Raw genomic sequence first — 27,874 nt, forward strand, 5'->3', positions numbered from 1 at the left:
ATCCCTAGTCGTCCATCTACCCGTAGTCTATCTCGTCAACCCATTCGTCCATTCCTTCGTCGTACAGCCCATAGTCGTCCATTCCGTAGCCGTCCTACGTTAGATATCCACACCCGATATCCAATGTCATCATCCACCCCCCGAGATGGAGGCAAATGATGACATCGAGACGAATATCAGTATCGGATATCGTCATTGTAGCAACCGATATCTGAAACCGACATCCGATATCTGAAACCGATATCCGATATCCGGATATCAAAAAAACGGATACCAGAAATTCCCTTTCCCATATCAGATACAACATTCGTCCTAATACCATCATCCTGTTCTGGTATCGGATGGGCGAACACTAGCGAAAAGGTGCGCGCAAGTGCAGGCCTGGGGCACGATGGCGTGCAAACACGCGGCATGCGCAGGGCGTAAGGGGTGGGGGGGGGGCAGGGCAGTGGAAGTGCGGGATAGTGCACAAGTGCACTACTTGGGGGGGTGGGGGCGAAGGTGCGTACGGGCGCACGAGCCCAGCGTAGGGGCACACTGATGCACAAAAATGGGCGATGGTGACGGTCTTGGTAGTAGTGGTAGGCCCACAATCGAGGCGACAATGTCGTCGATGGCAGCCGAGATAATGGGAGCGACAACAACATTGCAGAAGACGGCGATGGTGGTGACAGTGATGATGTCAACAGATATGGCAGTAATGGCGGTGGTGACGAGTCTGGAGAATCAGGCCAAGAATATGCAATTCTTGATGATCTTGTATGATAATCGTTCAAGAAACCATCTTCTTGATTGGTTCCAAGAACTTAAAGATGAGGAGGAGGTGTCGATGGCGATGCTTCTTCCACAAAGTTGTCACGACATGGTGAAGCTGGCTCAGCGGCGAGGAACCCAAGATCTCGATCTCTAGTAACTTCTTTAACAAAGCAGGAAAATGAAACTCAAATAGACAACACTTTCAGTTTTCAAAAGGACAACCTTTCTTCTCTTGGACATGCCTTTTCTTTATATAGGGAGGGAGGATGCCAAGTGGCCGACAATGAAGGGAGAAACCATCGCGAGACGATGTCTTCCTTGACGTACATTACAAAGACATAAAGAAAATAACAAACGAGGCCCAAAACAATGGCTCAATACGATCATTTTGTGAAAATATAGAAATGATAAGCAATACTTACAAATGAGAGAAAGGTCAGATACTTAAAATTAGAATTTCAAATGCGAGCTCGAGCAGCTTGGCACGTTTGAACTTGTCTCACGTTGATGTAGTCGCGATGGTCCCCTATCAGGCGAGGGGGTGTATCTGAGTGGGAGTGAGTGGGAAGGTGGGTTGGGAGGATGGCGAGATTCAATAAAGGTCAGGGGAAAGGGGATGGGACGTGATCGGAAGGAGTATGTGTGGTAGAGCAACAGGAAGAGGAAGATCTAGGAGAGGAAGGTGCAGATAGGGGATGTCTAGGAGCAACAAAGGATGGGGGCAAACGCTAGGGGGATGAAGGTGATTGAAATATATGTGGCCAGCAAGCCAATCCAACATTCTACATCTCTCTCCATGTCCATTAATAGAACATATTCCTTATGGTGCACTTGTGATGCTTTTAATGAAGTCCATGAATACATGGTCGGACTTAGTGAATTATGATGAGATTGTAATAAGAATATCACTAGTCTTTTAGCATATGTTCTAAACATTCCTATTTGAAGGATACACGAGAAGGACATCATAGTATCCAGATAGAATAGCACTATCTAGCCTCACTCAGAATGATGCGTATGACTCTTCTCGTAGCCATTAGTCTGGAGACACTAAGGATAGATAGTAGGTGCTCTTTAGTGTAAAGAGTTCACCAAACTGATCTGTACAAATTCCTGAATGGTATTATACCTAACTGTCAATCAGGTTGATTCACGTCACGTTTAAGAGATCCTTAGACCTGAGACACCAAAGGCGTCTTGTGGACAAATAGTTATACTTTAGCTATTGCAAACGAGTCTATAATCATCGGATTTTAAACAGTCTTAGTTCATGTAAATAAAGAAGTTCACGAAGATGATTGAGTGGTCAAGATGGGATCGCCCACCCTTCGTATAAGAGGTGGCAGCTCAAGGAAGACGATACGATGAAGTCCTTGGCCAAGGCAACAAAATATTGGAGAAGAGTTCTCTGATGATTTCCGAATGCATCAATACTAACTCAGATGACCAATTAGGGTTTGACAGTCGACCATATCCTAAGTCATCTAAGGAGCATCAAGTGGATAAGGGATTATACATACACAGTAACCGATGACAAACAGGTTCCATGAGTGAGTCAATACACACTCCTTTGTATCCTCAAGAACACGAGGTGTAGATTGGCACACCACGTGTTGGAGACTTGACCTATCAATTGGGTGAAATCAATCCGACATTAATTAATCTGTAAGATGATATTGTTAATTAATTCAGAAGGCCAATAAAGGTTATTGAGCCTCTAAAGTTGTTAAATAGACTGATACATGGGCCTAGCGGGTCGCACGTAGATGGTCTTTTTGATGTCGGAAGATATACTTAAGTTTTGGGGGTTTTATGACAATACCCACTTATTATAAATAGAGGAAGGCCCTGAACAGAAGTTAACCCAGGTCAAAATTGTTCAGGAGCCTTTCCCCTTCGTCTCCCTTCTCCCAACACCCCCTCTTCTGGCCCGTTGCAATCGAGACGACGTAATAATGATGACGCAGATAGAACAAGGCTCGTCAACTAGAAGGAGATTTGACGTTGCGATGATCTTGTGGATACGTTTAGAGGCTGCACACGTGAACAGCTCAGCTCATCTCACTTCGAGATCTAAGAAATCACAGATGCAATCTGTGCAAAGGTACTTCATTTAATGTTTTTGTTAATGCTATTGGATTCATTTAAGTCCTCTACTACAAATTGTTTTGATTTGTTCTTCTATATCTAGGCCCGTAGAACCCAATAGATGGTTGTGTAGAGAGTGATGGGGTGGGTCGAGAAGAGGTGGGCCGCGAGTAGCTAGGTGGAGAAGTCTGAGCAATGCGTGGGGTACAATGACTCATCTCCTCCTTAGTGCGGCCTCACGTGTCTGATCCATTAGGTACGCCTAAAGGGAAATGCGTTTGAGGTTAGGGTCGCGGTCCTAACTTCTTTGTTCTTGCCCGAGAAGTGGGTAGTGGACTAAGCTTTTGTCTTGGGTGGGGTTTTGGGGCAGTTATCAGCACCCTTTCTCACCCACTATGCAGCCGTGGATGTAGGCCTAACTGGAGTAGGTTTGGTCGATATGGGATCCCAAGGTAGGGAGGGCTTCACGCCCTTGGGTAATGGGCTTGGATCATGTGACAAGAGTGGGTTTCTCACGCCCTTGGGTAATGGGCTTCGCCTTGATGATGTAGTTATCATATCGCAATGGAGGGAACGGTACTTTACCATAGATGTCGAGATGGTCTGCATTGCTTTCTGGCAACACGTGGATAGTATGGCCCAAAAGTGTGTAGTGTGTACAGAATTGCGAAAGATTTTTATACACAATAGGCTGGTGGATCAGCTCATCCCTATTCTGAATAAGTATCATTCAGTGGATAGACATAAGGAGATCCATCTCCACAAGACCTACGCATATCCAGGGCTATTGAACAATGGGACGTCTTTCTCCAGTCATATAAAGGACCCGATAGTATCTGCTAGTGAATCTAGGGCTGTGGACATAAAGAGGTGAGGTAGTAGTCCCAGGAGGCCTATCCACACAGGGACCGAGTGAGAGGAATGACCCCCTGAGCTCGTCTGCTCTGCCCTCCACTGATAGGTATGCATTGTGGATCCACTAATCCTCTAGGTTGTACGACTCTAAGCCTTCCTGATGTTCGCTTCGAAATGGAAGAGAATAACTACACCCCGATGGGTTACGAACCCCAATGACCAGCAGTCCAAGAAGGTTTTCGAGTGCTAGCTATACTCAACTGATATTATCGATAAGGGTCACTTAATAGTGAATCTTCCTAATAAGGTGTAAGTGAATGGTGGTGCCATTCACGAGACCTCTTCTTTGGAGATAAAATGAGTCGCATTCACTTGGATTCGGTATAACCTCGCTTTGGATTCCTATCGTCGTATAGTGGGGAAGTATGGTTTTCAAGCATGATTGGACGACAGCCATCTGTGAATGTCCAGCCACTATCGCCGCCCACATCTTTGGTTGGTTGATCTAGATGGTTACCCTGCTATCTCTAGACCTCTCTTCACATCTCGTGTGGGTTCCATGGATGTGGTCTGTGTTGCTGAGCCTATTGAGTTAGGGAAACCAGGGCTTAGATCCGTGCGGCCTAGGTCAGTCTAATCAATGCGGGCCAGTTCAGCAATCAAAGCTTTAACCAAATCGATCGAGTTTACTGAAACCGAATTGATGGAATGAACTCGATCTAGGTGGACTAAATCATCTCACGCCAGAAGAGTAAGTTCGACTTGGGTCGTGTCAACCTAGTAACTAGCCAAATGGGATCCGGTTTAGTCGACCACGATGCCCCGGCAGGGGTCAGCATGGGGGACCAGGTCTTACCCCGCCGATTCAATCAAATCAACCCGGACTAGGTCAACATGATTTGCCGGGTCAAATCCAGCTGGTTCAACCAAGTCGACACACACAAAATCAGTCAGTTCGAATTGATCGGGCCCAACCAATTGGACCGGGTTGACCCCTTTTGAGCCAATTAAGTCCTACTCAACTGATTGGGCAGGGTCTACGTGGTCTAGGTTGAACAGGTCAACCCACCAGAATCGGCTGGGTCAGCTTGGTCAGACCCGTTCACGTCAACCAGTTTGGCCTAATCGAATTCAACCACGTCAACCCGATCGGGCCCAACTGAGTCAGCTGGGACGACTCGATCAGAATCGCCATGGTCAACCTGGTCAAACCTGAAAAGGTCAACCTCTTTGACAAGGTTTGACCCAGCCAGGTCAGCTGGGTTGACTCGGGTGAAATCTGGTGTGTTGATTGGGTTAAACCCGATCGGGTTGGCCCGGTCGATGCGGGGCATAATTTGGCCAGGTCAATTGAGTCGGACCCGATCGAGTCAGCCAGGTCGACCCGGTTGGGACTTGCTAACTCAGATGACCTAGACTTAGGTCAGTCAGCTGAATTAACTCGGCCAGACTCAGTTGAGTCAACATGTGGGTCCTACTAAGTGGTCTTAGTGGACCTATCAGCGCCATCCGATCGATGGTCCAATGATGCATCCAACGGTGTTGCTAGTCAATAAAATTGGATGACGCACGGAACAAGGCATCCCATAATGCGTTTTATGCCTTGTTGGCATTTGAGGTATTCTATTTGGCAATTGTGCACATGGCGCATCTAAGGGCTTAGGATTGATCTATTAAGCTCTGATATTGAGTCGCCATCGTTTGATTGGATTCTAGATTCATGAGCCACATATCACATGACTAAGCATAAACATTTTTATTCATTATACACCTTTTTTGTCTACTCAGAAAGTGCTAATGGCACCACCATTCGCTTACACCCTATTAGGATTTTGTTTATTTTGTTTTTAAAATTTGTCAATTATCTAAGCACACACATGCTAATTATCCTTCATCACTTTGGAGATGTACACAACTCTTTGAATTAATACACATCAATGTCTGGGGGGGCCATCTCCTGGCCCCACTACAGGGGGAAATCGGTGGTTTATTACCTTCATAGATGACTGTTCTAGAATGACTTGGGTATTCTTAATGTCTCTCAAATTCTTCTGTGCAACAAATTCTTAGATTTTTTGAAATGGTTCACATACAATTCAATAAGGTGATCAAAATTTTTCATTCCAAAAATCCTAGGGTTTATCTAAATTATTAGTTACATAGTTTCTTTGAAACACATGGAGTTGTGCATGAGACATCCTGCGTCAACACCCAAAAACAAAATGGTGCTGCTAAACGAAAAAATAGGCATCTGCTAGATGTCACTAGGGCTCTCCTAATTGTGATGCTTTGTTGACTGCCACGAACTTGCTAAATATGTGGCCTACACGAGTACATGGACATAAGAGTCCAGCTAGCGAACTCGAAAAACACATAACAAGTGTTCCCTTGCGATGCCCACTTCCACTTAAAATTTTGGGCTGCACGCCCTATACACATTGCTATACAGTCACAAAACTTGAACCTTGCACATCCAGATGTGTCTTTGTATCCATGTTAGGACCCTAAAGACCAAAAATACTATGTGACACATGATGTCACCATCCATAAGCATGTTCCATTCTCTCTTTTTTTTTTATTGGCAAAAATGCGGTGTCGGGTACGGCCAACCCTAGGGTTGTGCCCGTAGACCGATCCATCCGTGCCCTGGGCACCACCTAGGAGGTTTTTATTTATTAAGTGAAGTGTTTTTCAATGTTTTTAGGCGTGGAGCGAGTATATATATCCCAATTACACTCGGAACCCACTCGTCCACGCCCATAGTTTAGGAAAAGAAAAGATAAATAACTGATACCTTGTAGGCGCTCGGGGAAGTGTGGTCGTCATCGTCCCTCCAGAGCCACCCGACGGTATCGGTGTAGGTCGGGAGATATCCTTGCCTTCATATCATCAAGCGGGGGCTGAAGTGCGTGGGGGGCGCTAGTTGGGGCGGGTGCAATCTATACGAATACTTCCAGTCTGATCATAATAGGGATCTTGTCACCACACTTCCAGCAACCATTAGTCAGCTCTTAAATGAAATTCCATCTCACAGTGGTAATGACTTAATAATCATTTCAGTTACGAAACACACCGACGAACCCGTTCATACACCAGTTGAATTAGACTCAAGTGAGGGTATATAGAGATTTAATAAACAAGTATACCATCCGCGGGCCAATCTTGGTTCATTCACCTAGCTCGCCAAAATGGTAAGTGGGTACATTGGACATTCCATATCATATTCAGGCATACATCTTCCCTTGGTTACTTACCGAACCTCATCAAGCATTTTTTTCTAAAGTTGACTCAGTGCCTATCCATGTTACTGTGACTGAAGCCCTACAAAATACTTATTGGAAGATGGCTATGGAAGAGGAAATGGCAGCTCTATACAAATGTCAAACTTTGCCTTTAGTTCTATTACCACATAGAAAAAAAGCAGTAGGATGTAGGTGGGTCGTTGCTGTTAAGCCCGCCTAGTTGCTAAGGGTTACACACAACCTTTGACATTGACTATGTTGAGACATTTTCCCCAATAGCCAAAATGAACTCAGTGTGGATTCTGGTTTCTTTCGCTGTAGTTAAAGGATGGAATCTAGATAAATTGGATGTCAATAATGTTTTTCTACATGGCAAATTAGAGGAAGAGATCTATATCAGTATCCCAACCCACTTTAACTCAGAGAAAACTCAAAATATGGCCTGCAACCTACATAAAACCTTGTATGTACTCAAACAGTCACCAGGGGCATGGTTTGGGGAATTGACTTAATAAATGAAATGCATCGGTTATACACAATGCCATGTGAATCATACCTTGTTCATCAAATATATACTAGTTGGCATCATCGTACTACTTGCTTATGTAGACGACATAATTATTAGTGAGAAGGATCCAACAGAAATCAAGAGGTTAAATGATCACTTTGCCAAGGATTTTGAGATCAAACGCTAAGGTAACCTTTGGTATTTATTGGGTATCTAATTGGCATGATCAGAAGGAAATATTTTATCATCCCAAATTAAATACACTTAAGATTTGTTAGTCAAGATGGCAATGCTTGGGTGTAAACCTCCGCCTACACTAGTGGCATGTGACCTCAAGTTAGGACTAGGTGATGGGGGACCATCCAGCTGACGCCAGGATGGGACGAATCCAACCACGCCGGGCTGCTCGCGCCGATACTCGCCATCCGGGGTTTAAGTACTCCGCGTAAGCATTTTATTTCCGTCTTTTATTTGTTTTGTCTTTATGTAATTTTCGTTCTTGGATTTTACAGACTGGGCCGGTGTTTTGGGCCTCGTCCGTGTTATGTTTTCATTTGCTTGTAACCGATAAAGAGAGGCCAAACCATGTCTCGCGATGGTTCATCCTCTCCACGTTCTCACTTGGCACCTATCCTCACTATATAAGGGGATAGCATGCCCAAGTGAAGGTAGGCAATTGTTGAAGGAAAATTCTCAAAGTTGTCTCCTCGTTATCCTAGCTTAGATAGGAATTAGAGTGTAGAGCGAGAGGTGGCTGATCTCACCCCACATCGAGATTACTCCGTGGGTTAGAGCCCGCGCCTTCACGTCGAGACGACTCCGTGAAGACGTGTTTCAACGCCTGGTTGAGATTACTCCGAGGTCGCCTAAAGATCAAAGAACTTGTCATTTCTTGAAGCCACAAGACTCCTCCGTCGAGACTACTCCGGAGGTGTTCAAAGAATCAAGAAGTGCCGCCGTCCTCCTCCGCCAAGATCTGCCACCCGCCATCACAGATTCTCCAGCGGATCAAGAAACCGCCCTCCCATTTGGGGTTTTCTTGGGTGGTTATTCCTCAAGAACTCCCTTCTTGGAGGCTACCGCTTGCCTTGTGCCGCTGATCCTCCACCACCATCGTCAGCATCGCCGGCGCCCATCCCACCTCGACCACAGTTGCGCCCCGTGCTCCGACTCAGCCCCATCCGTGTGTTTGACTCCGCCTTCGCCCTCCCGGTCCGTTGGCGTGCGTCGGCCCCGCCCGCGCCCCAGCTTAGCCAGCCTGCGTAGGCTGGCTCGCACACCTGCATCGCCAGCACGCGTAGCCCCCCGCGTGCCTTGCTCCGCCAGCGTGCGCTCTCCACTCGCACGCCACGCCCATCGGCGCGCACAAAATGGCATGTGCGCTCGGCACGCGGTCGCGCGCCAGCTTTGCCCGCGCGCCCTGTCCGCTGCCGTGTGCAGGGCCGCCCGCGCACCCTGCCTGTTGCTACGTGCAGGCCCCCTTACACGTCCCATTCCATCGCCCCGCGCCAGTCCGCCCCGTGCGCCCAGCTCGCGATCGCACGCTAACTCCACCCGCGTGCCACCCGCTGCCGCGCGCTGGTTCGCCTGTGCGCCCTGTCGTCGCCATGGGCAGATCCGCCCCGCACTCTACCTGCTGTCGCGTGCCGGTCCTAGCCGCGCGCCTGCCTCCGCCACCACTTGCCCCATCGCCCGCACGATTGGCACGTCACCCGTCACGCGGCCGTAGTGTCATTCCCCGCACGCTTGACGTCGTTCGCCAAATCACCTTCGTTGAATTCCCGTCTTTGATCTGCTCATTGATCAACTCACATTTCCGTGGACTATCGACAACAAGGTATCTTCTCGTCTCCCATCCATTAATTCCACTATTATTACCTGCCTCTAGTGTCTTCTCCTGCTATCTCTTCCTCTGCCCCGGATCTCCTTGAATTGTCTAGCATAGCTACCGTGTTGAGAGGTAGGAACTTTCTTGCGGTAGAAGGTTACTTGTTGACCCTTAGACTGGGAACACCTTTGGGCCGTCAAAAGCCCCTCTCTCATACCATCGTAGTTGGTCTCTAGGGGTCATTGGGAGTCTCATCAGATCAATATCTCCGCAGTGGTTGTCATTGTCCATCGTTCCTCACCAGGAGTCGTCTAATATTGCTCGTCAAGAGTTTTAAAACCGGCATCCATCTCATATAACTAGACCCCAGTGAAACTCATTATCGCTCCTGTGACATAAGACCAGCCGTCCGATCCCGGCATGCTCTTTGTATTACATCACTAGGAATAGATACCCCACCAACTGAGAACGGCAGGTATCAAAGGCAGGTGGGAAAACTCATTTATCTCTTTCACACCCAGCCTAAGATAGGTTGTGTTGTTGGACTTGTCAGTCAATTCATGTACCTATATACTTGAAAAGAACCCTTGGCTATGAAATTACGTTTTGAAATTTTGACTGATAAGAAATTCTGATTTTGCAGTAGGTGCAGTGTTAGGCCAAAGAATTGATAAGAAACCCGTGGTGATCTACTACGCCAGCAGGACCTTAGTGGACGCACAACTGAATTACACCACCACTGAAAAGGAGCTGCTGGCCATTATTTTCGCTTTAGAAAAGTTTGGGTCTTATTTACTAGGTAGTAAAATAACTGTTTATTCTGATCATGCAGCTATTAGATACTTGTTAACGAAGAAAGAGGCTAAACCGAGATTGATTAGATGGGTCCTTTTATTACAGGAATTTGATTTGGAAATTAAAGATAAGAAAGGGTGTGAAAATGTAGTAGCCGACCATCTCTCACGAATCATAGGCGCCCCACCTGAACAAATTAATGATGCATTTCCTGATGAATTTGTCCTAACTGCACAAGGAACATTCGTTCCTTGGTATGCACATATTGTCAATTTTTTAGTTTCAGGACAAATTCCTACAGGTTGGACTTCCCACGAGAGGAAAAAGCTACTCAAGGATGCGCGATTTTATTTTTGGGAAGATCCGGAGCTGTTTCACCAAGGACAAGATCAAATTCTCCGACGATGCGTCCCCAAGAGCGAGCAACGAAGCATCCTAGAATTCTGTCATGCAAAATCAGGAGGGGGTCACTACTCGGCCAAGGTAACAGCTCATAAGATTGTTGAATCGGGTTTCTTTTGGCCTACATTATTTCATGACGCGCAGAAATTTTATAACAGTTGTTTAGCATGCCAAGCATCCATCAATATCAATAGGAAAGATAGAATGCCCCTACAACCCATCTTAGAAGTAGAAATATTGGATTTATGGGGAATTGATTTTATGGGTCCATTTCCTAGTTCTAACGGTTATGAATACATCTTGATGGCTGTTGACTACATCTCCAAATTGGTAGAAGCCATTCCCACCAAAACCAATGACAGTAAGGTAGTGACCAATTTTATTGAAAAACACATTTTTTATAGATATGGATGCCCACGAGCGATCATTAGTGATGGAGGTTCACACTTCACAAATTACAACTTTAGGAATCTCCTCAAAAAGTTTGGTGTCCATCATCGAGTCACTACCCCATATCATCCTCAAGCCAATGGACAAGTTGAATTGTGCAGTAGAGAGGTGAAGAAAATTTTGAGGAAAATAGTGCGTCCAGATGGGAAAGATTGGTCTAGGAAGCTAGACGAGGCGTTATGGGCTTATAGGACAGCTTACAAAACCCCTCTCGGCATGTCTCCCTTCCGCCTTATCTTTGGCAAAGCTTGTCACCTACCACTTGAGTTAGAACACAAGGCCCTTTGGGCTATTAGAAAACTCAACCTAGATTTGGATAGAGCCGGCAAGCATAGACTTCTTCAATTGAATGAGTTGGCAGAGTTAAGAAATGAGGCTTATGAGAATTCGAAGATTTATAAAGCCAAGATGAAGATGTTTCATGACAAGAGCTTGAGGAGAAGAATTTTTGTGGAGAATCAAAAAGTATAGCTTTACAACTCTAGACTCAAACTCTTTCCAGGTAAATTGAAAACTGATGGAGGACCATCTTGCCGACGACAGCCTGACGACGACAACGACACCGGCCGGACGACCGACGACGACACGCCAACAGCCACGTCGGACAGCTCGTGCCGACGTCCGCAACCCGGGGTTTAAGTACTCCGGGTAGGTTCGAACAATTTACGCTTTTCTTATGTGTATTTCTTTTCATTTCGAATTATGGGATTGGGCCAATATCGTAGGGCCCATCCTCGTCTTTTCTTTTATTTTAATATTGTATTTTGAATTTGTAAGGAGAGGTCGAACCACGTCTCATGACGGTTCAACCTCTCCCCACGTCTCCTTGGCACCCCTCCTCCCTATATAAGGGGAGGGCATGCCCAAGGGACTACTTGGAAGTTTTTTTGAATTGAAAAGTATTTTCCGAAATCTTCCCCCTTATCGTAGCTGTAGCGTAGGGGGTTTGGCTAGCCCCACCTCTTCGTCGAGATCACTCCGGAGAGTAGAGCCCACGCCTTGTCCGTCGAGATCACTCCGAGCACGGCGTGTTCAACCGTGCCATCGAGACCACTCTAGTACGTCAAGATTTTCAAGAAGCTGTGCAGCATCGGGACATCTGCCTCCAGCGAGGAGGAACGCCCGCGAATCCCATCAAGAATCCACCCCACCCGGTTCTTGATTCTCTCCTTCACCATCATCTTTCTCAACCTTCCATCCCGACCATCTTCTCCCATCGTTCTTGATTATCCTCCATCCTCTCCCCTTGTTTCTTGAACTGAGAACCCCTTTCTTGATCTTCTCCCTTGTCCTCCCTTCGTTCTTGAACCCCTCGTCCTGTCCCTGCCTTCTTGATCGCCACCATCACCACCTTACCATCCTCTTGATTTCTTCCTTCACCGCAAACCCACTTCTTGATCGCCGTCGCCCCCCCCACCCCCCTTCCTTCCCTGATCGTGATCACTTCTGCCCCCACCCGATTCTTGGCATCCACCATCACCGCCCAGCCCTCCCGGTCGCGGCTCCTCCCGCCCCGCAGTCCCACTTCGCATCACGGCGCCGCTCACATGGTAGCCCCGCCCTGCGCCGTGTAACTCCGCGTCACGGCTGCCTGCCGCGTCAAGGACGACGCCCACGCCGCGGGATTACCCCGCGCCGCGGCCTGCAATGCTTCCGCCGCGACCCCCTCACCGCGCAGCGCAGCAACCCCGCGCCACGACCCCCGCGCCGTGGCCCGCGACATCCGCGCCACGACCTCCGCACTGCGCCGCTCTGCACCCCGCGCCGCGACCCCGCGCTGTGGACCCGCATTCCCGCTGCCGTCCACGCCGTGGTCCCTTGCCGCGCCGCAGCCCCGCGACGCGCTGCTACTCCGCCTGCACCGTGAACGCCCGCGCGCCGCCGTGATCCGACCGCCGTGATCCCCGCGCCGTGGCCTCGCCAATTCCACGCACTGTCATCACCGCCCTGCCGAACTGCCGTGGACTACACGACTCAAGGTTAAATCTCGTCTCCTCTCCATCTTAATCCAGTATCATTACCTCTTGCAGTCCCGTCGTCCGCTATCGCGTCCTCTGCCCAGATCTCCGGAACGAACATCGAAATAGGCATAGCCACCGACGTCGAGAGCAGGATTCTTTGGAGGTAAACGGACTGTCTCTGATTGTTTAGATATCGAACTCTCCAGGGCCGTAAGACGCCCCTCCCGTCTTAGTCGTCTAGTAGATTCTGCGGGTCATCGGGAGTCCGATCTCTGGATCGTTCTACCCCGTAGATCGTCCCAATCTACGACGCTTACTCCCCCGCGTCTTATCTGCTCGTTTATAAAATTCAATTCCGAATTTCAACAACACATAACATATCATCATTTTCACTTGTGACGCGAGACGCGCCGTTCGATCTCGGCCGCTGGCGTTTCGCATCAAAAACGCGATGGGATGGTCCCTTCCTTGTTCAGCAGGTTTTTGAGAATGGAGCCGTTACAATTTTAGATCCTACGTCTCAAAGACGATTCACTGTGAACGGGCAACGGCTCAAACCCTACTTAGAAGAAGAAGATCTTCACAGCCCCATGAATATTACGTTAGAAAAGCCATCGCATGATAGCTCATGATCCGACTAGTTTTTGTTTTTACTACATTTCATATTCTCTCTGCTTGGTTATTTTCCTTGTTTTGTTTTTGTTTTCTGCGTTTTTGTTTCTGTTCTCGTGTGCAGCCACTCCGATCCACGCCCACCCAAACACGTCAGTGGACAACACGCATGCTGATCGCCGCCCTTCCTTCCATGGTTTGGTATTCCTTTCTCCTTTCTCTCATTTATGATTTGTCATGTATGAACATGCCTTTTATTGAGAGGGGGGGGGAGTACATTTACATGCACTATCCATGAAATTTTTTTCGTTTTTGCATTCACAAACCATGGATATTTGATGATCTTAGGAGATGATTGTCCAATGATATGCATGATAATTCGATTCTTTTCAAAAGGGTAGAAATGCAAGAGTGGCCAGCTAGGGAATCCTAGGTGAAGTAAGCCTAGCTAGGTGCACTACGATCCATACCACTACAGTCATATCTACTACCATTATACTTCTCTCACCTCACCATCCACCTCGGGTTGAGTTAGCACTTACATGCACAAAATTTTTTAGCTTTAGTGGAGAGTAGGGTTAGTGTTAGCTCATTGGCAGTATTATTATGACGTGAGTGAAGCTCCCTGACCCATGAAGGATACATAACTTCGTCGGGGGAATAAGCTGCCGGTCTACTAAGGACGGCACATGGGTAGTGGATAAGCGCCACCAAACTATAAAGTGAAAGCTGCACTGCGCATAAACAAGCAAAAGTTTGCATCATAGTACTAAAGTTGATTGTCATAAAAAATGACCAACAAGCAGCAAATGCCAAATAAAATAAAGGTGGAAAAGCTGTCTCCCATGTGTTTGAGCCGATGCTACTATAGCCATAGTATTGAGCTAGCATTAATACCACTCTCTACGCCTCGTTCAGTAGTGCGCTTGGGGTGTTAACTCGGTCTTATTCCATATACTAAGTACTTACTATATGTACTCCATAGATCATGTGCACTTAGTTGAGGTCTAAGGCTGAGATAGATCCTAAATTTCTTCTACGCTGGTCAATTTTAATTGCTGAAAATACTCCTTGAGAAGAGCATGAATCAAAGTTATCGGAAGTCAAAATTCATCTTGAGATCATCTTTTATTCTCACCTGCATGTCATTACTAAGGGACTAGTAACGATCTAAGTTGGGGGGTGTTTGATGACTCTAAAATTTGTCATCAAATAATCAAGTTCTTAAGTTTAAATTCATTACAATTATCTTGTGAATTCATGCTAAGTTCATGCATATGTATTGTTTTATGAAATCACTAACCCCACTAGATTCTTTGAATCAAGTGGAATATATTTAACATTTTATGGCTAGTGAATATTCAGAAACAGGTTAAGAAGATCAAGGAAGAGAGGAGGATCAAGAGAAGTGGGCAAAAATTCGAAGTGGCAAAAATTACGAAAATGCCCCTGGGCATGGCTTAAGAGAAAACCTATAAATACTCTCTTAAGAGAGGAGTTTAGGTTGTTCAGAATTTTCTCTAAGGAAACTAGGACTTGAAGAAGAGGATTTCTGCACCCTCCAGGAGCTGATGAGCTTGTGGAGCTGGGAGGAGAAGCAGGTTGAAGGATACCCGCTCAAGAAGATCGCCAACTCGCCGACGGGGCGTGACACGGAGTTGGAGTGATTGAGCTGGTTGAGAGGTGTTCTCTTCTCCCCTTTTGACAATTTCAGTTGGTTGAAGTAACCTTCAGGTTCTTCAGCAGCTCAACCAGAGATTGTTTGATGCTACTTTGATTTGCAGTTCATAGTTATTTTGATTTTGCTTAACGTTTCACCCCTCACCTCATCGTTCATCAATTTGTCATCGAGCGACACCCAACCAACCTGCATTTCCAGTTTCATCCAGCAGAGGGTGCGCAAGCAGCGAGCTGCAGAACCACGCTCAGGGGAGCATCCCTGCGCGAAGCACCCGCCACGCAGGATCCCCGCGCGCAGCAGCCTTGCGCGCGCACGCGTCCGCGCGGAGGAGCCGGCGCGCACGGCATTCGTGCGCAGACACCTCCTGCGCGGGACGCACATGAAGGGCTGGGCACACAACGCTGCGCTAGCCGCTGCGAGCAAGCCGTCCCGCGAAGCGCAGCGTAGCCGCTTGCTCGCGTGCAGCCAAGCGCGCGCCGTAGCGGCGCTTGAGTGCGTGGCTTAAGAGCCACGCTAATCGAGCACCCTGCGCAGCAGTAATTCTGCACGCAAGGTGCTCGATCTTTTGCCCCAAAGGCAAAAGATCAGTCAACAGAGAAAAGTCTCTGTTGACAGAACAGATTAGGAAATCTTGACTAACAAATATATACATATCCTCAATCGAATATCTTTTACAGAGACCCCTTTAAGAAACCAACTGAGAACAGATTAACTAGGTAAAAGGACTGAACTAATTAATTGAATTGTGATTTGAATCAAAACACAAAAAGATAAAAAATCGTCCTGCTGTTTTCTGCTGCTCCCTGTGGATCGACCCTCACTCGCCCTACGCCGTGAGGTTTATAAATTTGTTGCATAAGCTCTGAACCTCACACGTCTGAACTGCTAAATAACCAGTAAAAAAACACATAAAGTCCGAGCTTATCACATATGTGAAGCACTATGGCTTAAATCCATAAGCACTATGCCGATGTTGGACTCAAAATTCTATAAGGCATCATTAATCGGCTTAATTCCTTCGAGTACGCTGCGATAAGCTGCTTGGTAGAACAAAGAATCTGATAGAGATTTATCCATTAGGATCTTGCGCTCTGATACCAAATTGACAGAGAAGGTGGCGACCGTGAAGACGAAGGAAAACAAACTATTGATGGCAGAACGATATCGGCGACGGCAACAACTCATCGCAAACAAGAGAAGGAGAGCTTGGCGTGGGCACAGCGGCGGCACGCGGCGGCACGCGGCGGCGGCAACACGGCAGCGGCGTGATAAGCCGAAAAATCACGTAAAATTACGTGGTCGTTGCGCTTTTTAGACTTATGCATCAAATTTATAATTCCCTTAATTACTAAATAAGAATATAGAGCAAGCAAGGGGTCGATCCGCAAGGAGGCAACAATTCAGAATTTTCAAACAATTTTTATGAATCAAGTCAAGTAATTTTGAATTTTGCAATATTTAATTCAATTAATATTAAATAATATTCTTAAAATAATCAAAATTAAGTAAAACTTAATTTTGATTTCGGTCAGATAATTCGAGATAAGAATATTATTATTATTTTAAGCTCATAAAAATATAAATTATTAATTTCCCAATTTAATAAAATTTATAATAATTTTCAGAATTAAAATTGGGAAATTAATAATCAAGAAAGTGATTTTTGAATTGGAGTTCAAAATGGATGAATTTTCGGTTCAAATTTTATTTTTGGGTTTTTTATACATTAAATTAAATTCCTAAACAATAAAAACAGAAATCTAGAGAGAGAAACAAATCAAATTAACCTAGAGAGAGAAAGTGAAGAAATTGGGGAAAGCCCCAATTTCGACCCTAAAATAAAAATGTAATGAAGCAGAAATGTCCTAAAATGATTAAGAATTAATTATGAAAAGTCAGATCTCGAATCCAAATCAAAAATAAGTGCTGATGCATTCAAAACATGAATCTAGGGCATGTACATTTCGCCCATGCCAAGGCGTTTTCGAATCGTTCTAGAAGATGATCAAATACAATTCAGAAACTTACAAATTTGATAAAGAGATCCAGATCTGACGACTTCCAGAATGCCTCCTGTGTCCTTCCTAGCCAATTACTTGGGGAGAGCCTCCAAAAGTGAATTTTGCCGTTTTTTCTGACCTCTATTTAAATATCCAACCATCCAGATTGTAGAGGAGGAAAAGACAAACCTGCCCTCAAAATTTCAGCCCAATCGGAGTTGTAGATCTCAAGATATCGCAGTTTTAGTGAGATCAAATGTGGGCCGTTGGATCTCTTTTATTTTCTCTAAAAAATCGGAATTTCCTATTGGCTGGGCTTGATTTTCTCGCTTTCCGTGTTTCGGGACACGTGCACCCTCGTTGTCCGCGTCGGCCGCACTTTCTGACTTTTCAAATCTCTCTCCTCCTATTAAATATCTTTTCTTCTCTCTCCTCTCTAGCCGCTCTACTCTCTCTCCTCTCTCTTCCACTTTTCTCTCTCTCTCTTTTAATCACTCTATTTTACTTTTCCTATCTCTCTCCTCTCTTCTCTCCTTTCTTATTTAATTAATATATCCCTTCATTCGCCCGAATTTCGGGCGAATGACGTGGAAATTCATTTTAAATGAATTTAAAATGCAAAATAAATAATCAATATATTATTTAATTAAATAAAAATCATTTCTTGCCTAAATAATGGTCAGAAAAATTCAGAAAAATTCATAAAAATATGGGAAAAATTCAGAAAAATCAGGAGATGATTTACTGACCTTAAACCAAGCAAATAAAATCATGTAAAAATATTTCTTCACTGAAACAATGTCAAATTCCATGTAAAAATTGATAAAAAATATGAAATAATAGAAAAACGACATGTTAACTGATTTCAATGTATTTATCATGATAACATGCAAATATGACCATTAAAACACATAAATAGAATGTATAATTCAGTAATTAAGTATATTAATTTGCATGTTATCACGGCGACACAGCGGCGGTGACACGGCGGCGGTGACATGACAGCAGCGAAGCCCACAGGGTGAAGATGAAGACTTACTCTGCTCAACATTCACCCATTGTTCATGTCAAGGGAGGGGGCTTTTATAACCTTCACCCTTGAGATGTTTGGAATTACAATAAAAAAAACTGAAAACTATTAAAATAAAGAAAAGAAAATAAAAAGGGATAAACGGAAGTTTATCTAGTTAGGGGGGGGCCCCCTGTCGTTCCCCACAAGAGAGGAAGAGAAAGCTGGAGATAAATAGAGATATCTGTTCGTCCTTCTCGGGGACGTTCATTTTGGACGGCACGTTCCGCTCTGGGCGGGGTGTCCCAGAAAGATCCTGTCCTGCGCGGGGCCCTCAATTCGTAGAAGCCGAGGGTGACCGTTCTCCACTTGGTCAGCGCCCACGTGGTCGTCACCGAGGCGTTGGTGGGCCTGACGACCGGTGGCGGGTAGGTCCGCCGGCCGGATGACGAGACGGTGGTGGACGGTACGGCAACTTACGCGGCCGTCGGCTGCGGCGAGACGGCACGGCTCAGAGTGGCATCTTTGATCGAAGCGGCGGTGCGGGCCACATGGAGACGGCGCAGCTCAGGGCAGCATCTTTGATCGGAGCGGGGGCGCGGGACGCAGCAAGAGGTGGCCAGGGATAGCGGCATGTGGCGGGCCGTGGCATCGACGGGCGGCAGCCGAGGACGGTGGCATGCGTTGGCCGTGGACGGCGGCGTGCGCGGCCAAGGGTGACGACGGCGATGGCCCCGTGGGGGGGCGGCAGCCCTATGCGTGGGCGGCGGCCTCGGACGAGGGCGGCGGTGATGGCGAGGACGCCAACACATCACCGTCGAATGCGTCACCTTGGTCAACCGGAAACAACACGCCTGCTATGGACCCGACGGCGAAGTCAATCGAAGTCAACCCGCCACGGTCAACCATAGTCAACTCCAAAGTCAACACGCCGCAACCGTCGACTAGCACGTCTCCACCCGCGCACAGCCCTACGCGCGTCATGACACGACGCTAGAGGCAGATCCAGAACTGCCCTTTGGCATGACACGGCGCACGTCTTTAATTTCTCGTCTCTAATTTCTTGTCATTTTCTCTTTCCTCCAAGGCCTATATATAGGCCACTGTTCTCAAGAAACATTAGGCAGTCATAATTTCAAGAATTGAGTTTCAGTTAAACTCTTCTTGGAGGACTGCCCTGCCTCCCTCTACCATCAAACCCTAGCCGTCGCCGTCGCGTCGCCGGTCACCACCTCTCCCCATCCATCTTCTTCTCTTCCTCCTTTCTCCCACTCTCTCTCTCTCTCACGCCTGCCTCAGGCGCCCTTCCAAGGCCGCCCAAGGCAGCCACCCAGGACGCCCAGGGCTGCCGCCCAAGGCTGCCGTCTCAGGCCGCTCCGTGCTGCCTAGGCCGCCACAGCTAGGCCGCCCAGGCTTCGCCCAAGGCTGCCCCTGCCAGGGCCGCCCAAGGCCGCCCCAGCCAGAGCCGCCCAAGGCTGCCCAGGCCGCCCCAATCAGGCCGCCCAGGCCACGCCCAAGGCCGCCCCTTGCCATGGCCGCCCAAGGCTGCCCAGGCTGCCTAGGCCAACCCCGCCAGGCCGCCCAGGCCCGCCCAGATCCGCCCCAGCCAGGGCCGCCCAAGGCCGCCCCAGCTAGGCTACCTAGGCCATGCCCAAGGCCGCCCCAACCAAGCCGCCCAGGCCCACCCAAGGCCGCCCCTGCCAGGGCCGCCCAAGGATGCCCAGGCCGCCCCAGCTAGGCCCCTGCCAGGCCCGCCTAGGGCCGCCCCTGCCAGGCCCGCCTAGGGCCGCCCCTGCTAGGGCCGCCCAAGCCACATCCTAAACTGTCGCCCAGAACGCCCCAGGCTGTCAGACTCGTCGACGCCGTCCGAGCGCTCGCTGCCAGCGCTTATGCTGCGTGCGCTCACAGCACTCCTACGCGTGCCAGCGGCGGGTATTCACCTATGCCTAACTCTGTGACAACAACATCTAGTCTCAACCAGGGCCATTCAACGCCTGGAGCGCCTAGATCCCGTCGTTCAGTGGGCCTCTCAACGCCCGTATTCGCCGAGCTTCGTCACGATCTGAATTTCCCGCAACCTCTTCACGCACTACGGTGCCGAGGTAATCCTGAACTCTTTGGTGTCGAAGTGTTCTCCGTCCAGTGTTTTCTCGAGAAGTTTCCACCGCCGTCAGAATTAGACTTGGTTTAGATTTTCTACTTCTTTTCCCTCTTTCTCAAGTATTTCCTCGCGACGCGAATTCGGGTATTGATTTCGGTGCTTAGGCATCGTCGCGGTGGGGGAAGACAGTACTCCCGCCCTCGATAAGGTCGGAGCTGCACCACCAGATTTTCATCAGTTTTAAAGTCCGAATCCGACCGTGTGAATTTCTGTGGACTGTTTTAGCCCTCCCTACAAACCCGTCTATCACCCTTTACCTATCGTCAACCCATCCGTCTCCTCAGTCGCCCTTTTTCTTAGTCGTCCATTCCTTAATCGTCCATTGTGTAGCCGTCCTGCGTCAGGCGGCCCCGTGCGTGGGCTGCGGCCCGAGCGGGGGCGGCGGGTGGCGGCCCCATGAGGCAGGTGCGGCCCCGTGGGCGACTGCGTGCGGTGGATGGCGACCCCGCGGACTGGGACCATGGCGGCGGCGGCGGCCGCCGCCTAGGGTTCCGTGGGGTAAGGCCGACGGAACAGGAGGGGGCGAACGGGACGCGGCGCAAGTCGCCTGCCTGTTCCACCCTACTCTCTCTCACCCTCTTTCTCTTTTCTTTCTCTCTCTCTTTAGATTCCCTTTTTTTTTCAAAAATTCAAAGAAGACTACTCTCTCAGGGCGCCCCCTCCTTCCCTTATGTAGGGAGGATAATGGGCCCTAAAGAGGGACTGAAAGAGGGGGAACCCATTAGGAAAGGGTCCCCCTCTTAAGACCACTAGTACATAGTTTATTTAAACATGAAATTTTAACTACACCTAGAAAAAAAAACCCTAGATAACTTCAGGGCTACGCGAGGTATTCGTCGTCCCGATATCCGTCCGATATCCGATATCCGGAAAAAAATGGGATGGTTCCAGATATCAGATATCGGATATCGGGCGATATCCGTCTATCAGGGGTAAGACGGATATCGGTACCGGATATCGGGGGGTGAGGACGAAGACGGTACCGGATACCGTATATCGGTTTTCCGATATCCGGATATCGGATAACCGAAATCCGATATCCGCTACCGACCGATAAAATATTCATCCATCAGACATAATATTAGTTTGTTTAAATCACATTGGTAGATTTGGATATGTATTCGATGCCCGTTATTATATAGTGTGGATTTTTTTTTGTTTCCATATGAAATAACAGGATTCAAAGTTAACGTAAACTCTGGATCCAGTTATCCCACATGGGAGATTTTACAAACTTTTATTAGTATATATTAAATGAGGTAGATATATGTTAAATTTTAAAATAAAAGCTATGCCTATAATCGTCATTTTAAGAGCATTATATGTACATATTAATTTAATTATTACTGTACGCATTCAAATAAAGAGTAACAAATTTTTTTTATCTTTCCATATGAGATAAAGGGATTCCGAGTTTAACACAAAACCAGAATCCCTTTATCCCATATGGAACAAATAAAAAAAAGTAACCTGTATATAATAACTTAGTTGTATGACTAAATAATAATTTCTTCTGGTGTCCCCCTTGCCAACGTTACCCCTGCGAATTATGAAATGTCAGCCGACCATAATTTTAGGAGAGAGAAACATGGTTTCATGTGATTCTCATATTTTTAGAGAGCGAGGCATGAAAAGCTAGAGAGAGAACGAGAGAGAGGTATTTTTAGAGAGCAAGGCATGAAAAGCTAGAGCGAGAACGAGAGAGAGGGAGAGGGACAGAGCGAGAACGAGAGAAGAGAGAGAGAGGGATAGAGGGAGAACGAGAGAGAGAGAGGGAGAGGGATAGAGCGAGAACGAGAGAGAGAGAGAGAGAGGGAGAGGGATAGAGCGAGATTGAGAGAGAGAGAGCGAGAGAGAGCGAGTGAAAGAGAGAGAGATAAATAATTAGATGGGGATATCGAAAACCGATATCCGCATCCAATATCCGGTACCGTCATCTGTCCCCCTGAGACGGAGACGGATGCCGGTATCGGACGGATACCGGTATCGGATATCGGCACTGTAGCAACCGAAATCCGATACCGATATCCGTTATCCAGTTATCGGAAAAAACGAATACCGGAAAATTCATTTCCGGTATCCGGTTCGGCATCCGTCCCGATACCGGCATCCGATACTCGGGACGGGCGAACACTCTACGCCATCAGAGAGAAAGAGAGAGAGAAATAGCGCGAGAGAGAGGATGGTATTTCAAAGTCTCGATAATAATCTTTTCAGCCAATCTGATACATTCTACCGCATCGTAGATTCGTTCTACGATGATCGTACCGTGGACCCGACTAGCAACACTCTACGCGAAACGACCTAAAACTCGTGGCTGGAATCTTTTGGGGAACAAACACGGCGAATGCCGAATATTTTGGAGTATTGAAAGTCACAAAACTCGTGGCCTGTTTTGGACGCCATTCTCTGTAAAAATATCGCAGTCCGTTTTCCTTCATTACTCTATGGGACCTGGAATTCGAACAACGCTACCTACTCGACGTAGTCCTCTACTTGATGTTGGCTACCAGTCAAGTTTATAGCAGCCTTCTGTCAATCGAGAACCGATGTCGCAGGACTCGTTATATCTCTGTCGTGTGATCGGGGACGTGTTGCAACCCTTCAGTATATCTGTTTCTCTTCGGGTGAATTACTCCAACAGGCTTATTATCAATGGGATGTCGTTCAAGCCTTCCACACTCGCACGACGTCCCGTGGTGCAGATCGGCGGAACGGACATGAGAACCTTCTACACCCTTGTACCCTCCTTTCTCTATCTTTCGCTCTCGCTGATGGATACATACTGACGTCTTGTGGGTTCACTGCAGGTGATGGTAGATCCAGACGTGCCAAGCCCGAGCAACCCCACTCTGAGAGAGTATTTACTCTGGTGAGGACTGTTCAAAGTGGAGAGATCCGCTTTGTTGTCATCCGAGAGTTCAAATGGTGCTTTTAGGCATCGTGCCTATTTATCCTCTTTTAATCATCATCACCACGTCAGTACGGGAGACGAATGATCTTAGAAGAATATTAACTTGAACAATAAGATATAAACTATCGTTCATTGAATATTCTACTTTGAAAGAATTTCTACACGCCCGTATATTTGATTTACTTTTACTTATTAATTTGGGCAGGCTGGTATCCGACATTCCAGCAACAACTACAGCAGAATTTGGTAAGAAAACCCATCGGAACTGTATCATGGATGCTCCGAAGTGTAGGGGTTCATATTGACCTCGAACCCATACAACTTTCTCCAGGACGGTATTCCAGTCCACATCATCTTTTCTCTATGTTTTTTGTGTTGCTCATCATCCAAAGTCCATACGAGCTCTTCATCGATAGTTTGGTTCAAATTGCATAGATTTGTAAGAGATGCAAGTGCAGCCTCTTTTGTGAGTTGCCTGTTGTTTTGGCCCTAACAAAACAAAAATACATTCCCATGGCATAAATCCAAAATGTTAGTTGTACAGACCAGATAACTTGAACTTGCTGTTTCACCTATAGATCTTCGTGTCATAAGATATATTTATTTCTGTTTTTGATGAACCTTGCGAAATTCTAGTGTATCATGTTAGATTCATACATTGTAGGGAAAGAGCTACTCTCATATCAAAGCCCGACACCCAGCTCGGGGATCCATCGGGTGATCTTCGTGCTATTTCAACAGCCCCGCAGGGAAATGATCTTCCCGCCAACATTTCGCCAACAGTTCAATACCGGTGACTTTGCCCAACAATACAACCTTGGGCTCCCAGTTGCTGCTCTGTTCTTTAACTGTGCGCGTGAAGGGGGTTCTGGTGGCAGGCGATTTACATAAGGCAACGATATGTCGTGATTGCAGGTTAATCCGCCCGATTCTTCCCGTCTGTCATCAGCTTTCCATTGCATCCGACGCGTCCATCAAACACATTCTCTAAGCGCCCCACTAACCCGTAAGGCGGACGTCGTTTTTAGAGGACTCTGCTGCGCCTCCTTCCGACCGACATTCTCGCGTCCAACGGCGGATCCATTACGTCGAGAGACAAGTCCATTTTAGGAGTTCATTATAATTATCTTAAATAGACCTATGCGATTTTGTTATTAAACTTTATCTGAATTTAGACATATGCAATACTAATCGTACACGTGATGCATTTTGGCCGCTGGGGACACTCCCACAGCGCCTGGCAATTCACAAACACTATATTAAGTTAATCCCTGCTACTTTTTCCACAGTTTATTGTATTCGATTCGTAGGACACGTAGCATCAAGCCATTGATGGTAACATAATTGAAGTACAGATACTTGCCCAGCCGGCGATTAATTTAGGATAGGTATGTGTCATATAACAACTGAAGGTAAGCCAATTTTATACCGCGATTTATGGAGATCCAGCTGTCTGATGGAATGAAAGTTTCTCCTATCTTATCTTTTGATTTCCTTCTTGAAAGCCTCAAAAACAGTATGGCATGGGCGGCATGTACATGCCCTTAGAGGATTTTATGGTATAAGAGCATTGCATTTCACCGAAGATCAATATTAGTATACAAATAATGATTATATCATGTTCCTGAAGTATCTTCGTACCTTACAGTTTTAAATCTATTTCAAGTTACATGGAAAGCAAAATTTCCCAGTTTTCTCTAATTTCTCTCTCTACATTGGTTTCCAAATTTTCTCTTTAAATTGGGAAAGTTTATTGTTCCAAAATTAAATTCTCAATCTATCTTGTATCTCCTGAAAATATCATAAAATTAATTCAATATTTTCCTTTAATTTCACATTATTACTCACCTTTAAAATACGGAACAGATCACATTCAATTTTTTATCTGGTTCCCTTCTGTTCTGCAATATATATCAAGGAAGCAGAATTTTGAAAAAATATATAATTTTGATTTTTTGGAACAAAGTCTATTGAACTTTTTCTTTCTCTATTATTTTAGATATATTAATTTGATTTTCAATCAAATTAATTGTTTCAGATTTGTATGGATTAGCTCCTTTGCCAAATCAACTCCCTTCACGTCCTATAGTTTTTATATTTTTAAGATGAGAAAATTAATATATTTATTCATCCATGACACAAATTCATAATTTGTGAGGTATGGTGGATATGTAGTTGTGCATTGACTATGTCCTATAAATTCCTTTTCTTGAAATTCAATGCCATCCTAGCTAACAAAAAGAAATTCAAAAATATGATTCAATGATGAATATGGGATCATCAGCCTTTCTACGAGATGATACATCTGAAAGATGATGATGTAAATAAGAACTTGGATAAGCATTCTAAGAATACTTCCTAATGCATAAGTACTAACTTGGATTAATACAAGGGTTTATTTTTTACTATTCCTTAATCATCCTAGGAGTACCAAATGGTCAATCTATTGATTGGGTTAAAATAATCCTAAATTATTTAAACTATATGTTTATGTAGCTAATTAGTCAGGTTGGTTCATAAAAGTTATAATGTTATGACATCCAAAACAACTCAGATAGTCTGCACACATTACATAAGGGTTTGGATCATTTTGTCTTATTTGCAGGTTATCACGGGTTAAGTTAAGATCGCCTTTAGTTGGAATTTTAAAATTTTTTGTGTTTTCGTAGTATTTTTTTCTGATTTTCCTGACATGGTATTCATAGAAAAGCAAATTTTACGAGCTAACTATTAATTGATTTCGAACAATTAAGGGCCCTTATAGTTTTTACGAATCTGGCCTTATTTACTCTCTATCTTCATAATGAAGATAGGATGGTTTTAAACTTTAATACTTCAGTTAGATTATTTCTTCTTAATTTTCAGCAAAATAATCTGTTGTTTTTACCTGGAATCGAAATTTCAGATCTCATCTTAGGGTAAATATAGATTGATTATTTCAAATTGAGGGTTTAAATGTCATTGTTTTAATTCTGGCTTACCCAACAATATTTATGAAACTTTCCAGTTAAATATTCTTTAATTAATATAGAGCAAGTAAGGGGTTGATTTCAGACCATAATGTGGAAAATATATAATTTATAGCTAATGCTTAAATATTTCGTTAATTCAAGTGATAACATGATAAATATATTGTTCCTCCACCCCGTAATAGCTTTAGCATTCAAAATTATGCATACAAGTTCTCTTCACAACTTTATCTTATCAAACTAAGTCTATTTCAGACCATAATTCTCATCTATGTAGAAAGCCATATCATACACATTATTATACTCTTAGTTCTAATAAGATTTACTCCTGAGTTTGGTGTTCTCTTTTTGACGTCATTATGATATTTTGTTTGTCACCTTTGCTTTGTTTTGTAATATTTTTCTTCTCAGTATCATTTATATTTTTCTACTTCATGCATCTGCATCATGTTCATAACATTTTATTCTGTCCACCGGAATATTCTCTGATACTTAATTTTTGCCGCTAGAAGTTGGTTTGAAATTTCATTCTTAACTATTTAGGGTAGAAATGAGAATTTTCATATATATTTTCCTAAATGTATAATTTTATTTTTTTAATTGGTTTCTGAGGCTACACCCACTTCATTATGTTGATTCAATCAATCTTTTTTTGCCTACTCTTGAAATAATAATTGGAGTACATGATTTATACGAATGAACTAGATTTTTTTGTTAAAAATGAGAGAACAAGAGAAGGCCAACCCACGTTCTAAACTATAAAATGAATTCCAAACTATGGTACAGATCAGAAATGAGGGCTCAATACACGAGCAGTTCAGTCTTCAAGCCAATGTAAGCCATTTTCAAGAACCGGATCAGATGAGCACAATAATTTTGAAAATCATTCATAATTTTAATTTTAACGTTCTATTTGCAAATCCAAGAAGAAAGGGATGTGGATCCGTACTGCAAATCACGTTATAAATTATCTCCATTCTCAGGATACAAATGTCATTAACTTTAAGTTTTACTATTCTCTTGTTTTGTAAGTGCAGCATCACAATTAAAGGGTGGCTTTAGTGGTATATGTTTTCAATCACCTTCAATCATTATTTTGGTAATCTTTGAATATGGATATATTTTTTTCATTTCAGCAAACAATCCTAAGGATCTTATGAATGATTATGAAGAAAAAAAGTCATTTAGATGAATAGGATGTCAAAAGAGCATTATGAAATTATTGGAGATACAAACTACACGAGAACTTGCATAATTCGGGGTAGTGTAGCATTTAAAGTGGACAAAGAATTTATGAATTCCTTGAATTTTATCATGTTTTTCTGTTGCAAAATTCACATGCTTATTTGGTTTTTGTGAACAATTTTATTTATATCAACTTCCTGGGTTTTCTTGTAAAGTTAGACGATGAAGTAGTTCCCCCTACCATTCTGGCATAAAAGAGTTAATGGTTTAGGAATTCAGGTGCAACATTCAAATATTAGGTTCAACTATTTTTTAAAAAAGGTTTTGAAACAAATTAAACATGTTTTTAATTGAGACATTCTTGATTTCACTCAGGGTAACTAGTTATTAAATGAAGCTTGGGAGTGATTCTAGTACTCACTAATGAACTTATGCCATCATGAAGATGAAGTCTATCA

The 27,874-nt window shown here is 45.1% G+C and overlaps 1 protein-coding gene across 1 annotated transcript; it reads left to right on the forward strand.

Moving 5' to 3' along the window:
• Positions 1-22,763: 22,763 nt before the first annotated feature.
• On the forward strand, positions 22,764-24,469 carry LOC144715459 (protein FLOWERING LOCUS T-like). The gene is made up of 5 exons (XM_078590385.1): positions 22,764-23,089; positions 23,159-23,220; positions 23,468-23,508; positions 23,927-24,177; positions 24,291-24,469. The coding sequence occupies exons 1-4, from the start codon at positions 22,898-22,900 to the stop codon at positions 24,151-24,153; spliced, it is 522 nt and encodes a 173-aa protein (XP_078446511.1). The 5' UTR covers positions 22,764-22,897; the 3' UTR covers positions 24,154-24,177; positions 24,291-24,469.
• The last annotated feature ends 3,405 nt before the right edge of the window (positions 24,470-27,874 follow it).

This window comes from Wolffia australiana, chromosome 2 (assembly GCF_029677425.1).
Source record: "Wolffia australiana isolate 7733 chromosome 2, ASM2967742v1".
NCBI lineage: Eukaryota > Viridiplantae > Streptophyta > Magnoliopsida > Alismatales > Araceae > Wolffia > Wolffia australiana.